Consider the following 17260-nt stretch of genomic DNA (forward strand, 5'->3'; position numbering starts at 1 on the left):
CTGGAGTCAACGGACGCGGATTCGGCGCCCGGATCATCTGTCTGAGAACTCTGTCAAAATGCGGAATCTAGGGGTTTTAAAGAGTCGCGTGGGGGCACTGTTTTTCCCACTTAAAGCCACCCAGCCAATCCCGCAGGTCTCTTGCAGGCGCCTGCCAGTTATGGTTTAGTTAGGTCCCTTCTACTGCTCCTAAGGCGGGGACGTTAATGCAGTTGCATTAAATCCGTATTTGGTATCAACATTGTTGAGCTGAAAGCTCAACGTAACTGCTCTGCCAAATAAGACTTGCAACATTATTGTTATATGTCATATAGATACGCCCCTCGGGCTTCCCAGAGTAGGGACTGCTGGGGCAACAGTTTTTGGAGTTTTAGCTCTCTTTGTAACTCCTCTGAGTCTACTGACGTTTCTGTTCTCAGGGCTGGTATCAAGCTGGCTTTATACACTAGTGCGTGTCTGTTGGTTACAAAGTTCTACGGTGGCAACCTACCACAGCGTGTAGACGACATATGAAGTTACATGTTAATTCCTTGAAGAGTAACTAGCGCCCTGGGACCGCGTCTGAGGGCGTCTGCATTTTCGCAACGCTCTCTCCTTACGGTTTACTCCATGTAATAATATCTCTCCTTGCAACGACAAGGAAAGCGTTTCTAAAGAAGAGAAATTTGTTAACATCGAGTATGGACTTAAGTGTCAGGAAGTCATTTCTGAAAGCATTTGTATGGAAGTGAAACATGGACGATAAATAATTTAGACAAGAAGAGAACAGAAGCTTTCGAAATGCGATGCTACAGAAGAATGCTGAAAAAATGGTTCAAATGGCTGTGAGCACTATGGGACCTAACAGCTGTGGTCATCAGTCCCCTAGAGCTTAGAACTAATTAAACCCAACTAACCTAAGGACATCACACACATCCATGCCCGAGGCAGGATTCGAACCTGCGACCGTAGTAGTCGCGCGGTTCCGGACTGCGCGCCTAGATACGCGAGACCACCGCGGCCGGCAAGAATGCTGAAGATTAGATGGGTAGATCACATATCTAATGAGGAGATATTGAATAGAATTGGGGAGAAGAGGAGTTTGTGGGACAACTTGATTAGAAGTAGGGATCGGTTGGTAGGACACGTTATGAGGCATCAAGGGATCACCAATTTAGTACTGGATGGCGGCGTGGAGGGTAAAAATCGTAGAGGGAGACCAAGAGATAAATACAATAAGCAGATTCAGAAGGATGTAGGTTGCAGTAGGTAGAGGGAGATGAAGAAGCTTGCACAGGATAGAGTAGCATGGAGAGCTGTATCAAACCAGTCTCAGGACTGAAGACCACAACAACAACAACAGTTTCGTCTGCCTTCAGCATCGTCTCTGCTTCCGCGCCTTGGAACGCCTGTCCTCCTTTCTCACAGCTTCAAGATAACACTACAGTAGCAAGAAGTAATCAATATATTACCGCGGTGTCTTGACCACATGCCGCTCCATATCCGCATTCAGTGACGCCTGTGGGCTGCGGATGACACGGCGGCCGGTCGGTATATTGGGCCTTCAAGGGCTCTTCGGGAGGGGGGAGGGTTTATATATTATACGGCAGAGAACTTGCTAGAGGGTTTAGTATGTAGTTTAGTACGGTCGCAGATGGTCGCTTGTAGTATATCGCGACAATTCCGTGATGATTGTAAACCCTGTAGCCCAGATTCCAGGAGAGGGCATTGCCCGCGCCGCTCTGGGGAAGGTGGACCCTTGACTCATACTGCCTGCCCGCAGCTATCGTTTTCGCTGGTGACGTGGACTTCTCGACCGACAGAGTCTTCACCAAGATCAACGTCCAGATCCGTGTCGCGGCGACGGTCAGCTACTACAAGCCGCCCACTCCAGACAGACTGGACCACGACATCATGCTGCTGCACATGTACCGCGCCTTCGAAATGGTCTCCGGCTTCGTCGGTATTATACCCGTCACGGAAATGAGACAGTGAGTATGTCAGCCTGGTACGGACACTTCATTCTCGAGTCCTTCTCGTTACGTCTAGCTCATTGCCACTGTCTTTTACTTCTAACCCAACTATCTGCATTCTTCCGGCACTATCGAAGGCTGTAGAATACACCGCGTGTTAGGTGTATAGATGTAGATATTTCTACTGATGACTGCGGCAGTGTGCTGAACAACATTACATTAGTATTTACTACATTTGCAGATTAATGATTATAACTACCATAAGTAGCATGTTTTTAGGACCTCCAAATACAAGGCGTGTTTTTTAAGTAAGTACCATTTTGAAATTAAAAAAAGACGTGCTAAAATATCTCAATAATTTTATTTTTACATGAAAGCCTGTACCTTAATCTACTTTTCTACATAATGTCCGTCAATACTGAGTCACTTGTCATAACGTTGTAGCAGTTTTTGAATATCCTCCTCATAGAAGTCTGCCGCCTGACTTGTTAGCCACTGCATCACCACTGTTTTGACTTCGTCATCGTCTTGAAGACGCTGACCGCCCAGGTGTTTCTTCGAGTGCAGGAACAGATGGTAGTCACTGGGCGCAAGATCGGGGCTGTACGGAGGATGATCTAGAGTTTCCCACCGAAAAGATGTGATGGGATCATTGGTCCGATTCGCCACTTTCGGACGGGTATTGTCTTGCAGCAAAACGATGCCCTTGCTCAATTCCCACGTCTTTTGTCCTGAATTGAACAGCGCAGATTTTGCAATGTCTTACAGCTGCTGCATTGAGTATCTCATTACGAGGCAGAAATTCCACAAACGATACTCCTTTTCTGTCCCAAAGAACTGTGCCCATGATTTCCCAGGCAGAAATTGATTGCTTATACTTTACTTTTCTGAGTGAATCTGAATGCCGCCATTCCATGGACTGTTGCTTTGATTCTGGTGTGACGTAGGCCACCTACATCTCATTGCCCGTAACAATTTGGCTTAAGAAATCATCACCGTCGTTGTGGTACCGCTTAAGGCAAGTCAATGCACTGTCTAAACGTTTGGTTTTGTGCACATCCGTCAACATTTTCGGTACCAAACGGGCGCACAATTTTCGGTAATTCAAGTTCAAAAAATGGCTCTGAGCACTATGGGACTTAACATCTATGGTCATCGGTCCCCTAGAACTTAGAAGTACTTAAACATAACTAACCTAAGGACATCACACAACACCCAGCCATCACGAGGCAGAGAAAATCCCTGACCCCGCCGGGAATCGAACCCGGGAACCCGGGCGTGGGAAGAGAGAACACTACCGCACGACCACGAGATGCGGGCGGTAATTCAAGTGCTCGGTCACAATGCCATACAAAACACTACGAGAAACATTAGAAAAGTCATCCCGTAAGGAGGAAATCGTAAAGTGTATGTTTTCTCTCACCTTATTGTCCACTTCCTGCACCAAACTTTCATTAACGACAGAAGGACGCTCACTCCGTTGTTCATCATGCATATTTGTGTGGCCATCTTTAAATGCTCTCATCCACTTTCTTACCATTCCATCACTCATAATGTTTTGTCCACAAACTGCACAGATCTCACGATGAATATCGATAGCTTTTAGGCCTTTGGCACTAAGAAATCTTATAACAGCCCGTACTTCACAGTCGGCGGGACTCGCGATTATCGGAGGCATCTTAAACACTCAGTACACTACGTAAACAAGGAAGAATCAGACTGTAATGGCGTCAGTGCTTAGACAACAGATGTAGGTACGCAGTTCACATGCGCAGAAAGCCGACCGCAGCGCTGCGGCTGCGGTGTGGCAAAACGGTACTTACTTAAAAAACACGCGTCGTACATAAGGCATACGTAAGCTATTAATCCCCCCCCCCCCCCCCCCATGAACCATGGACCTTGCCGTTGGTGGGGAGGCTTGCGTGCCTCAGCGATACAGATGGCCATACCGTAGGTGCAACCACAACGGAGGGGTATCTGTTGAGAGGCCAGACAAACGTGTGGTTCCTGAAGAGGGGCAGCAGCCTTTTCAGTAGTTGCAGGGGCAACAGTCTGGATGATTGACTGATCTGGCCTTGCAACATTAACCAAAACGGCCTTGCTGTGCTGGTACTGCGAACGGCTGAAAGCAAGGGGAAACTACAGCCGTAATTTTTCCCGAGGACATGCAGCTTTACTGTATGATTAAATGATGATGGCATCCTCTTGGGTAAAATATTCCGGAGGTAAAATAGTCCCCCATTCGGATCTCCGGGCGGGGACTACTCAGGAGGATGTCGTTATCAGGAGAAAGAAATCTGGCATTCTACGGATCGGAGCGTGGAATGTCAGATCCCTTAATCGGGCAGGTAGGTTAGAAAATTTAAAAAGGGAAATGGATAGGTTAAAGTTACATATAGTGGGAATTAGTGAAGTTCGGTGGCAGGAGGAACAAGACTTCTGGTCAGGTGACTACAGGGTTATAAACACAAAATCAAATAGGGGTAATGCAGGAGTAGGTTTAATAATGAATAGGAAAATAGGAATGCGGGTAAGCTACTACAAACAGCATAGTGAACGCATTATTGTGGCCAATATAGATACGAAGCCCACACCTACTACAGTAGTACAAGTTTATATGCCAACTAGCTCTGCAGATGATGAAGAAATTGAAGAAATGTACGATGAAATAAAAGAAATTATTCAGATAGTGAAGGGAGACGAAAATTTAATAGTAATGGGTGACTGGAATTCGAGTGTAGGAAAAGGGAGAGAAGGAAACATAGTAGGTGAATATGGATTGGGGCTAAGAAATGAAAGAGGAAGCCGCCTAGTAGAATTTTGCACAGAGCACAACTTAATCATAGCTACCACTTGGTTTAAGAATCATGAAAGAAGGTTGTATACGTGGAAGAACCCTGGAGATACTAAAAGGTATCAGATAGATTATATAATGGTAAGACAGAGATTTAGGAACCAGGTTTTAAGCTGTAAGACATTTCCAGGGGCAGATGTGGACTCTGACCACAATCTATTGGTTATGACCTGTAGATTAAAACTGAAGAAACTGCAAAAATGTGGGAAATTAAGGAGATGGGACCTGGATAAACTGAAAGAACCAGAGGTTGTACAGAGTTTCAGGGAGAGCATAAGGGAACAATTGACAGGAATAGGGGAAAGAAATACAGTACAAGAAGAATGGGTAGCTCTGAGGGATGTAGTAGTGAAGGCAGCAGAGGATAAAGTAGGTACAAAGACGAGGGCTGCTAGAAATCCTTGGGTAACAGAAGAAATATTGAATTTAATTGATGAAAGGAGAAAATATAAAAATGCAGTAAATGAAGCAGGCAAAAAGGAATACAAACGTCTCAAAAATGAGATCGACAGGAAGTGCAAAATGGCTAAACAGGGATGGCTAGAGGACAAATGTAAGGATGTAGAAGCTTATCTCACTAGGGGTAAGATAGATACTGCCTACAGGAAAATTAAAGAGACCTTTGGAGAGAAGAGAACCAAGTGTATGAATATCAAGAGCTCAGATGGCAGCCCAGTTCTAAGCAAAGAAGGGAAGGCAGAAAGGTGGAAGGAGTATATAGAAGGTTTATACAAGGGCGATGTACTTGAGGACAATATTATGGAAATGGAAGAGGATGTAGATGAAGACGAAATGGGAGATACGATACTGCGTGAAGAGTTTGACAGAGCACTGAAAGACCTGAGTCGAAACAAGGCCCCCGGAGTAGACAACATTCCATTAGAACTACTGACGGCCTTGGGACAACCAGTCCTGAGAAAACTCTACCAGTTGGTGAGCAAGATGTATGAGACAGGCGAAATACCCTCAGACTTCAAGAAGAATATAATAATTCCAATCCCAAAGAAAGCAGGTTCTGACAGATGTGAAAATTACCGAACTATCAGTTTAATAATTCACAGCTGCAAAATACTAACGCGAATTCTTTACAGACAAATGGAAAAACTGGTAGATGCGGACCTCGGGCAGGATCAGTTTGGATTCCGTAGAAATGTTGGAACACGTGAGGCAATACTGACCTTACAACTTATCTTAGAAGAAAGATTAAGAAAAGGCAAACCTATGTTTCTAGCATTTGTAGACTTAGAGAAAGCTTTTGACAATGTTGACTGGAATACTCTCTTTCAAATTCTAAAGGTGGTAGTGGTAAAATACAGGGAGCGAAAGGCTATTTATAATTTGTACAGAAACCAGATGGCAGTCATAAGAGTCGAGGGGCATGAAAGGGAAGCAGTGGTTGGGAAAGGAGTGAGACAGGGTTGTAGCCTCTCCCCGATGTTATTCAATCTGTATATTGAGCAAGCAGTAAAGGAAACAAAAGAAAAATTTGGAGTAGGTATTAAAATTCATGGAGACGAAGTAAAAACTTTGAGGTTCGCCGATGACATTGTAATTCTGTCAGAGACGGCAAAGGACTTGGAAGAGCAGTTGAACGGAATGGACAGTGTCTTGAAAGGAGGATATAAGATGAACATTAACAAAAGCAAAACGAGGATAATGGAATGTAGTCAAATTAAATCGGGTGAGGCTGAGGGAATTAGATTAGGAAATGACACACTTAAAGTAGTAAAGGAGTTTTGCTATTTAGGAAGTAAAATAACTGATGATGGTCGAAGTGGAGAGGATATAAAATGTAAACTGGCAATGGCAAGGAAAGCGTTTCTGAAGAAGAGAAATTTGTGAACATCGAATATAGATTTATGTATCAGGAAGTCGTTTCTGAAAGTATTTGTTTGGAGTGTAGCCATGTATGGAAGTGAAACATGGACGATAACTAGTTTGGACAAGAAGAGAATAGAAGCTTTCGAAATGTGGTGCTACAGAAGAATACTGAAGATAAGGTGGATAGATCACGTAACTAATGAGGAGGTATTGAATAGGATTGGGGAGAAGAGAAGTTTGTGGCACAACTTGACTAGAAGAAGGGATCGGTTGGTAGGACATGTTTTGAGGCATCAAGGGATCACAAATTTAGCATTGGAGGGCAGCGTGGAGGGTAAAAATCGTAGAGGGAGACCGAGAGATGAGTACACTAAGCAGATTCAGAAGGATGTAGGTTGCAGTAGGTACTGGGAGATGAAGCAGCTTGCACAGGATAGAGTAGCATGGAGAGCTGCATCAAACCAGTCTCAGGACTGAAGACAACAACAACAACAACAAGCTATTAATATTTATTTTCCCCTGAGCATCATGTCAGATATTTAAATGTAGGCACACGAATGCAAAATGATTAGTCTACACTAACAAGTTCAAATGGTTCAAATGGCTCTGAGCACTATAGGACTTAACATCTGAGGTCATCGGTCCCTTAGACTTAGAACTACTTAAACCTGACCAACCTAAGGACACCACCCATATCCATGCTCGAGGCAGGATTCGAACCTGCGACCGTAGCAGCCGTGCGTTTTTGGACTGAAGCGCCTAGAACAGCTCGGCCACAGCGGCCGGCATACTGACAGGTGTCGTTCACTTTGTGCTGCTATTACTACTATGCAGAAAACATCAGTTAGTAACAGTTGGTAAATTATGTGCATTGTTAGCGGGGAGACTTTCGGACACAGGCAAGAAAACAACAAACGGACTGAGGTGAGTAAATATTAAGGTAGCAATGATCACAATATCCGCACCTATACCCCTAACCCCCCGTGTAGTCCATGACTAGCTAGGCAACTACTAGACCAGCGGTTCCCAATCTCTCTGAGGGCACTACCTCTTGAGTACAATCCGGTATTAGCTAGTACACCCCCCGCCCTCAGGTACTTGATCCCACCATCAACAACTTTAGCCGCTAACTTTCAAATGAAAATATTTCTTTCAAAACTTATTTTTATTATAACGAAAGATAAATTATATCTAGTTTTTGTACATGTTTTATTAAACCATGAAATGCTGAGTCAATGAAAGAATTAGTACTGATTATTTCTAAAAATCTTTCTCATAGAATGACGAAGCAATTTGTAGTGCACCGCAAGTGTTACCTACAACTCATCCTCAGGAAAGGACACTAACTATCTACATTTAGGGTAGACGCTTGTTACAGAGCATGTTTCCTCTGCACCACACCTCAGCACTGTCAGCCCCCAGTAGCTGAGTGGTCAGCGCGACAGAATGTCAATGCTAAGGGCCCGGGTTCGATTCCTGGCTGGGTCTGAGATCTCTCAGGGACTGGGTGTGCTGTTGTCCTAATCATCATCATTTCATCTCCATCGACGCCCAAGTCAGCGAAGTGGCGTCACATGGAAGAACTAAGTCCTTAATGTACGAATGGAGACTCTCAGACACCTCATAGTGTCTCACCGATGGGAGGCCCTAGTCACAAGACATTTACATTTACCTCAGCACTTGCTTTACCCACAACTTGCAACCACATTTAAAATAAAGCAAGTTGAAATGTTTGCACAATACTTAGACCTACTATTTGTAAATCATTTGAATGCTGGATTCCTTACTTCTGAACTGGCAGAAATTAAAGAATTGAGGCTGCCAATGCTTTGTGTTTGACCACTGCCATTAATATTATTATTGATAATAAAGTAATAATACTAATTAATATTATTTATTTATTATTATTTATCATATGGATGTACATATACAATTCACAGTAATATTTACACAATGAAGTACAAAAGAAATATGCAAGAGGTCTGGTCTCAACTGACCTTACGGAGTGTGGTCGAGAGAGTCCATCCATTCTAATGTTATTGCGGGGCTTTGATGATTTCATTCCAGTCTCCACTGAAACATCTCTTGGAACGTTTCTTCACAATGTTGTCAATGGTCTTCCCTGATCTTCACAGTCACACTATGAGGTGTCTGAGAGTCTCCATTCGTACATTAAGGACTTAGTTCTTCCATGTCTAAAAGGGACTCTGTTCGTTTGACACCAGGTTCTTCTAGGCAGTTGGAAGCGTGATACATTTGGGGGTTCTTTAAGGCCCTTACGACATATGATGTTGTTATTTTTACATGTCTACTTCCAAACATCTTCAGACATTTTTAGTTGGTTCACACGAGCGGTCCAGATTGGAATTGAGATGCGGGCTAGGTGAAGTGAGTGCAAGTTCCTTGACAGGTAGACTTTGGAAAAACTCTTAAGTTAGTAATCCCTTTCCCATTCACAGGTCACTGCTTGTTTTTTCTTAAATGCTATGGAGGATATAGCTAAGGTAGAGGGGTTGTTCTCAAGGTGTCTGTTATGACTGTTATGCTATCATTCAGACGGAGACCAAGCTTACTTACACTACTGGCCATTAAAATTGCTACACCAAGAAGAAATGCAGATGATAAACGGGTATTCATTGGACAAATATATTATACTAGAACTGACATTGTGATTACATTTTCACGCAATTTGGGTGCATAGATCCTGAGACATCAGTACCCAGAACAACCACCTCTGGCCGTAATAACTGTCTTGATACGCCTGAGCATAGAGTCAAACAGAGCTGGGATACGCCTGGGCATTGAGTCAAACAGAGCTTGGATGGCCAGGTGATACGCCAGTATGGCGATGACGAATGCACGCTTCCAATGTGCGTTCACCGCGATGTCGCCAAACACGGATGCGATCGTCATGATGCCGTAAACAGAACCTGGATTCATCCGAAAAAAATGACGTTTTGCCATTCGTGCACCGAGGTTCGTCATTGAGTACACCATCGCAGACGCTCCTGTCTGTGATGCAGCGTCAAGAGTAGCCGCAGCCACGGTCTGTGAGCTGATAGTCCATGCTGCTGCAAACGTCGTCGATCTGTTCGTGCAGATGGTTGTTGTCTTGCAAACGTCCGCATCTGTTGACTCAGGGATAGAGACGTGGCTGCACGATCCGTTACAGCCATGCAGATAAGATAAACCGCAATCGCGACAGGGTACAATTCGACCTTTATCAAATTCGGAAACGTGATGGTACGCATTTCTCCTCCTTACACGAGGGCTGGCCGCGGTGGTCTAACGGTTCTAGGCGCTAAGTCCGGAGCCGCGAGACTGCTACGGTCGCAGGTTCGAATCCTTCCTCGGGCATGGATGAGTGTGATGTCCTTAGGTTAGTTAGGTTTAAGTAGTTCTAAGTTCTAGGGGACTTATGACCTCAGCAGTTGAGTTCCGTAGTGCTCAGAGCCATTTTTTTTTCTTACACGAGGCATCACAACAACGTTTCACCAGGCAGCGCCGGTCAACTGCTGTTTGTGTATGAGAAATCGGTTGGAAACTTTCCTGATGTCAGCACGTTGTAGGTGTCGCCACCGCCGCCAATCTTGTGTGAATGCTCTGAGAAGCTAATCACTTGAATATCACAGCATCTACTTGCTGTCGGTTAAATTTCGTGGTGTAGCAGTTTTAATGGCCAGGAGTGTACATGCGCACACTTGTGCTCTACTGAAGTGCAGCGGTTAGCATACTGGATTCGCATTCGCGAGGACGATGGTTCAATCCCGCGTCCGGCCATCCTGATTTACGTTTTCCGTGATTTCCATAAATCGCTTCTGACAAATGCCGAGATGAAACTTCCTGGCAGATTAAAACTGTGTACCGGACCGAGACTCGAACTCGGGACCTTTGCCTTTCGCGGGCAAGTGCTCTACCAACTGAGCTACCCAAGCACGACTCGCGCCCCGTCCTCACAGCTTTACTTCTGTCAGTACCTCGTCTCCTCCTTTTAATCGGCCAGGAAGTTTCATAACAGCGCACACTCCGCTGCAGAGTGAAAATCTCATTCAGGAAACATCCCCTAGGCTGTGGCCAAGCTATGTCTCCGCAATATCCTTTCTTTCAGGAGTGCTAGTTCTGCAAGGTTTGCAGGAGAGCTTCTGTAAAGTTCGGAAGGTAGGAGACGAGGTACTGGCAGAAGTAAAGCTGTGAGGACGGGGCGTGAGTCGTGGTTGGGAGCTCAGTTGGTAGAGCACTTGCCCGCGAAAGGCAAAGGTCCCGAGTTCGAGTCTCGGTCGGGCACAGAGTTTTAATCTGCCAGGAAGTTTCATATCAGTGAACACTCCGCTGCAGAGTGAAAATCTCATTCTGGAAATGCCGAGATGGTTCCTTTGGTAGGGCATGGCCGACTTCCTTCCCCATCCTGCCCTAATCCGACGAGACCGATGACCTCGCTGTTTGGTCTCTTCCCCCAAAAACAACCCAACCCAACAAACTGAAGCCAGGCTGAAAATCGACGTCCTATAGTGGTCTCCATACTCTACACGGCCCGTGTGGCGCCTATAACAGTTGCTGTCCTTCAAGGTTGGGCAGGTGGCGCCGCCCTTAGCAGAACACCGGCGACAATGATATATCGCACTGAGAGACGATTTTCGAGGAGTCGGATTTGCCACACTGAAGAACGTTTTGTTTTGATGCGGGAGTGTACAATGTTTCACGCCCTGCTGAGAGGAAACCCATTGTCTCTATTAATTAAATTATCCACCGTCCCAATTCAATTGCCTTTTTATAGACACTGACCCAAAAACCGGTAGCGTTGGCAACTATCACAGTTTCGACAAATTTGATTTTTGGGCAATGTTCTGGTACCGACGGTTCTTCTAGTTTTTGTAGCCTCGTATGACGGCAATGTTTTACGCACTTGTCATGAATTGTGCGAATCGAGCGGCCGATGAAAGCCTTCCCACGCTCACACGGAATCTTGCATGTACCAGGCCTCCCAAACCCCAAATCATCTTTCACAGAGCCGAGTAGCGCCCGAATCTTGAAAGGTGGACGGAACACACTCTTAACGTTAAAACTCCTTAAAATTCCTCCAGTCTTAAACGACGTGCCCCCAGCGCAAGGGACGAAGGCCACCGATATGTGCTCATCTTCCAGCACCTCCGGTGATAGTCCATACTCCATAGCCCGACTAATCTACTTCTCAGGGTATCCATTTTCATTACAAACAGCCATCGAATGGGCAAATTCTTGGGGTGAACTGCCGGCGTCGGAAATGGCATATGCTGTGCGTACCAGAGTCCTAAGGACACACCGAGCGAGGTGGCGCAGTGGCTAGCATACTGGACTCCCACTCTGGAGGACGACGGTTCAATCCCGTGTCCGGCCATCCTGATTTAGGTTTTCCGTGATTCCCCTAAATCGCTCCAGGCAAATGTCGAGATGGTTCCTTTGAAAGGGCGCGGCCGACTTCCTTCCCCGTTCTTCCCTAATCCGGTGAGACCGATGACCTGACTGTCTAGACTCCGTCCCATAAAACAGCCCAACCCTAAGGACTCCACTGCATTGGTGTGGTGGATGACAAATCTTAGAATGCAGATACCGATCTGTGTGCGTCGGCTTCCGGTGAACACTGTGCATTTTATTGTTTTCTAAATGTTTATTAAGCTCATACAATAACAACGTAAATGCAACTATTAAATTAGATTACTCAGAATAGCCACTCTTTCCTTTAATCATTATCATGCATACTCTCGGGATACAATGGGTCAATTTTGCCAGTGTTTAAATTGGGATTAGGACCTCTCACACAAGGGACGTTTGAAAGGCCGTGCAAAAATAAAAATTACTTACGTGTTTGGGGTAAACCTTTTTTATTTTTCGACATAGTCCCCTTTTAGACTTATACACTTCGTCCAACGCTGTTCTAATTTGTTAATCCGTTTCGAATAATAGGGACTGTCCAAGTCTGCAAAATAGCTAATAGTTGCTACAATCACCTCCTCGTTTGAATAAAGTCTTTGTCCCACCAGCCATTTCTTCAAATTGGGGAACAAATAGTAGTTCGAGGGAGCCAAGTCTGGAGAATAGGGGGGATGTGAAACGAGTTGAAATCCTATTTCCATTAATTTTGCGACCCCAACTGCTGAGGTGTGTGCTGGTGCATTGTTGTGATGGAAAACGACTTTTTTGCGGTCCAGTCTCTTGCAGCTTGGTTTTCAAACGGCCGAATAAGATGAATAATATTCACTTGTAATAGTTTTTATTTTTTCCAGATAGTCGATGATGATTATTCCTTGATAATCTCAAAAGACAGTCACCATAACCTTTCTAGGCCGAAGGACTGGTCTTCGCCTTTTTTAGTGCAGATTCTCCGTTGGTAACCCATTGTTTAAATTGTTGTTTGGTCTCAGGTGTATAATAATATATCCATGTTTCATCCACAGCGACTAAACGACGCGTTAAGTCCTGCGGATTCTTCCTGAACAGCTGCAAACCATCCTAGCAACACTTCACACGATTCTGTTTTTGGTCAAGCGAGAACAATCGCGGAACCCATCTTGCGGATAGCTTTCTCAGGTCTAAATGTTTATGCAAAATATTATGTGCCCATTCATTCGAGATGCTTACGGCACTAGCAATCTCACGCACCTTAATTCTTCTGTCATCCATCACCATTTTATGGATTTTATCAATGATTTCTTGAGTTGTAGCCTCCACAGGGCGACCAGAACGTTTAGCATCACTTGTGGCCATATGGCCACTCAGAAAAGTTTGAAACCACTTATAAACTGTTCTAATCGAAGGTGCAGAGTCACAGTAATGTTCATCAAGCTTCTCTTTAGTGTTCTGAGGCGTTTTGCCTTTCATAAAATAATGTTTCATCTATTTTTTGACAATCACTCGACTTCCTTGATTCAAACGAATGCCAAACACAAAGAAATAAACCAATACGGTTGAAACTTCTTGTGCGTTCTTTCCAAAGATGCTACTAACTAAACATGACATGAATATGCGCCGGTGGTGCCATCTCTCAGAATTTGCACGGACTTTTTAAACGTTCATCGTATGTGTGTCCCACTCATGATTCCCCGTTTTTGGATCTTCCTGTACACCATGTTCTTCAAAATTCTCTGAAACTCTAGAGATTTCACATAGTTCTGACACAAACTGGACGTATGCATGTTTCGGGCCGTTGTGTTTGTTCATCTTTCCATCTATCTTCACCAAACCTCCGACTTTATTCCCTCCAGAAGATCTCCATACCATCACAGTTGGAATTCATGGATTAATCAGCGTACGAATTGACGGCGTTTACTTCCAAATGTTTCCAACTTGGATTCATCAGTTAATAAGGCTCTTACCCAATCCCCTGCTGTCGAATGGTGGTGTGTCATAGTCCACCGACGCTTTTTTCTTCTTGTTTACGGAGCGCAACAATGGTTTTCTTTGCTGTTGTTTTCTGCGGTCTCATTGTTGACTCTCTTTTTGGAAACTGAATAATGGAGCAAATTCTGCGTATTTCTGAAACTACCTACAATTTTGAGAAGACATTTACGTGAGAGATTTAAGCGTATGTTTTGTAACTGTCTCAATTTTACTGTCACAAATGCATGGTGCAAAGAATAAGCTATGTGTGTAGTGGGAATATTGTGTGAAGAAGATGATGTTCATACATTCGTTTCACTAGCTGTCACCTCAGCCATAATTTGTCCTTCATTGATGATAGTATTTCAAATAAATGAAATTGTTCATAACTTATGTAATCAGCATATTATGGTATTACGAAATAGTGATAGTAGTAATGATATTTTAAAAATAATTCAGTTTTGTGACCGAAACACTGTTGAATCCTTTTGTTGTTTATCGCTCAGAAAATTACATTTTACTCCGCAGGGGGATTAATCCATGGCTGGGAACTGCTATACCAGATGGATACCAACTGGGTTTCCGTAAACGTCGCAAAGCATTATTTGCCTTAAAAACATGTAGCAGATGATCTGGCACTTTTTATGGATGGACAAGGTGTGGCTCTTCTTAGACTTTAGTAAAGTCTTTGATACTGTCGACTTCGAAATTTTTACTTGCAAAACCTACCAGCCCGTGTTTTTTCGGCGTGATTTGTTAATGAATTGCTACAGTGTGGATACATTCAAAGCTAGATCGCATCACCACACACATCCAGGAGTTACATATATCTGTGAACTCAGGGAAATAAATTTGTGTGTGGACACATATGTGCCGCTGATCACAAAACGGGCCCCTGGCTAGATTTTAATCAACTTAGTGCCTGTCCTCATACATCGTTTAAAATGAAACCTCCATCCTTAATTATAAGGTTTTCTGCATGAAGATTCCTGGCAGATTAAAACTGTGTGCGGGACCAAGACTCGAATTCGGGACCTTTGCCTTTCGTGGGCAAGTGCTCTGCCAAGGTTCTGCAAGGTTTGCAGGAGAGCTTCTGTAAAGTTTGGAAGGTAGGAGGCGAGGTACTGGCAGATGTAAAGCTGTGAGGACGGGCGTGAGTCGTGCTTGGGTAGCTCAGTTGGAAGAGCACTTGCCCGCGAAAGGCAAAGGTCCAGAGTTCGAGTCTAGGTCCGGCACACAGTTTTAATCTGCCAGGAAGATTCATATCAGTGCACACTCTGCTGCAGAGTAAAAATATCATTCTAGGTTTTCTGCATCTTCATTTCGATAGACTCCTTAATTGTGCTGTCCCAGAAATTATCCTCTGCACTGAGATACTGGTTGCATCGTATTTCATTTCGCTATTGTATTGGAGGCAGTGCTCGAAGACAGCTGATCTGCTTGCTAGCTCTAGTCTGATGTGTCGCTGACGTCACTTGAATCTCTTGTCGACTGTTGGGTTATGGAAATGGAAAAGCCGTGTGGCTAGGGCCTCCTGTCGGGTAGACCGTTCACCTGGTGCAAGTCTTTCGAGTTGACGCCACTTCGGCGACTTGCGTGTCGATGGGGATGAAATGAAGACGAAAAGGACAACACAACACCCAGTCCCTGAGTGGAGAAAATCTCCGACCCAGCGAGGAATCGATCCTGGGCCGTTAGGTACGATACTGCGTCACGCTGAGCGGGTAACGCGACGCCGTGCTCGGTCAGCAGCTGTGCAGGCAGTAGGAGGTTGGCAGTACGAGGCCCGGCCCAGCTCGCCTCCTGCAGATGCTGCGGCTCGTAACGACGCCGGGAGTCGCCGGTGCAGCAGTGGGCAGCGCCCACCGCCGGCCGGTCCTCGGGGACAGCGTCACTGATGACGACGACGTAACAGCGACCGAATGCCCAATCCGTCGAACCGATGCCGATGCCTACCTCTGATGCCCTTAAATAGTGCAGACCGATGCTGAATCCGCCGGTTACGCGGCGCCGTGTTTATTAGAACATAACGCGCCTGCGTAATTCAACTAATGTTGCATTCTGGCTGTCGATGCCTGCCGTGCACATACACAAATACCGACGCTCGTTGCAAAACTGTGTCACCAGCATAACACGCCCGACAGCCGTCATCCGCCGTCTGCCACGAGGCAGGTGCATCGCGCACTAAAACACACGCAATCACTATTTCGCATCATACTTCCCAAAAATAACCCCTTGTCCTTTACAAACTAAATGATGTGCACATCATAGTGAACCTGGCATATAAAGCTACAAGTAAAGCAAAACTGAAACTCTTTTTGCCAAACAGTTTCTGTAAAATCGATTGGGAAATATTGTATGGTGTGCGTGTCGATATTGTGATCGCTGACAGACCGAAAGATGGCAAACGCTTGTCGCCCTCCCCTTCTGAAGAAACAAATGGACTCGCCCAGCGCTGGTCGCTGCCCATCATCCAGTGTATCCTGCGCGATGTGTACTGAGGGGCAGAGAGTGTCACGCGTTGAGGAGGAGAAACCACTCGTGCTGGCAGCAGTGTAGCTAGAACAGTGACAGGGAGTAACGTGTGGTGTACAGTGGTTTAGCAGCTACTCATAAGCCACAGATTTCTGTAGTCAGTGCTCAGCAGTGGCTGAGGTGGTGTAAACAGCAACGCCACTAGACGCTGGATGGCTGGAAACAAATGATTTGGACCGATGGATCACAGTTTACCTTGTGACACAGCGATGGAAGTGTTTGGGTCTGGCGAATGCCCAGAGAACTAGGGGTGGTTTCTCCCTGTAACGTTCCCTCTTTCTGTTTATTTAGGTTTGATTTGTTTGATTGTTATTCTTTATTTCTATTATTCGGAATCTTTTTTTTTATTAAATTGAGCCTGAAACTTACGTAATAAATACTTCGCGTGAAGTACGATTTGCAGCATAAACAAAAATTAATTTCGGAAATGCAATCCACTGAATATTAAAAGTAAAGCTTTTGAACAACGCGCGTGACTGACTAGATACATTCAGAGGGTACGTACATTCGCGTGCGAGTGGTTGCGGTCTGATGAGAAATTTTCATTGTGAAATAATTTCGTCGTAACACACTCGGAGATTGCGAACGTACATTCAGAGTAGAGGCACGTACGTTCTATCATTCCCCGTGGCCTGGGTAAAAGAATGGCAATTATTTAAATCTAAGAGTATTTCTTTTGCATCGGAGTAGTATTTTTATAAGAAAAAGAAGATTGCAGGTTCTGAATGTCTCGGCAAAACGAATC

General features: G+C 44.8%; 1 protein-coding gene across 1 annotated transcript in view; it reads left to right on the forward strand.

Moving 5' to 3' along the window:
• The window catches only part of LOC126291505 (chymase-like), a 58261-nt gene that overhangs the window by 23146 nt on the left and 17855 nt on the right, over positions 1 to 17260 (forward strand). Inside the window, exon 2 of the mRNA XM_049985011.1 lies at positions 1763 to 1970. Coding sequence (XP_049840968.1) covers positions 1763 to 1970 — 208 coding nt within the window. The remainder of the gene's footprint in view (positions 1 to 1762; positions 1971 to 17260) is intronic.

The sequence above is a fragment of the Schistocerca gregaria genome, chromosome 9 (genome assembly GCF_023897955.1).
Source record: "Schistocerca gregaria isolate iqSchGreg1 chromosome 9, iqSchGreg1.2, whole genome shotgun sequence".
In the NCBI taxonomy this organism is placed as follows: Eukaryota; Metazoa; Arthropoda; class Insecta; order Orthoptera; family Acrididae; genus Schistocerca; species Schistocerca gregaria.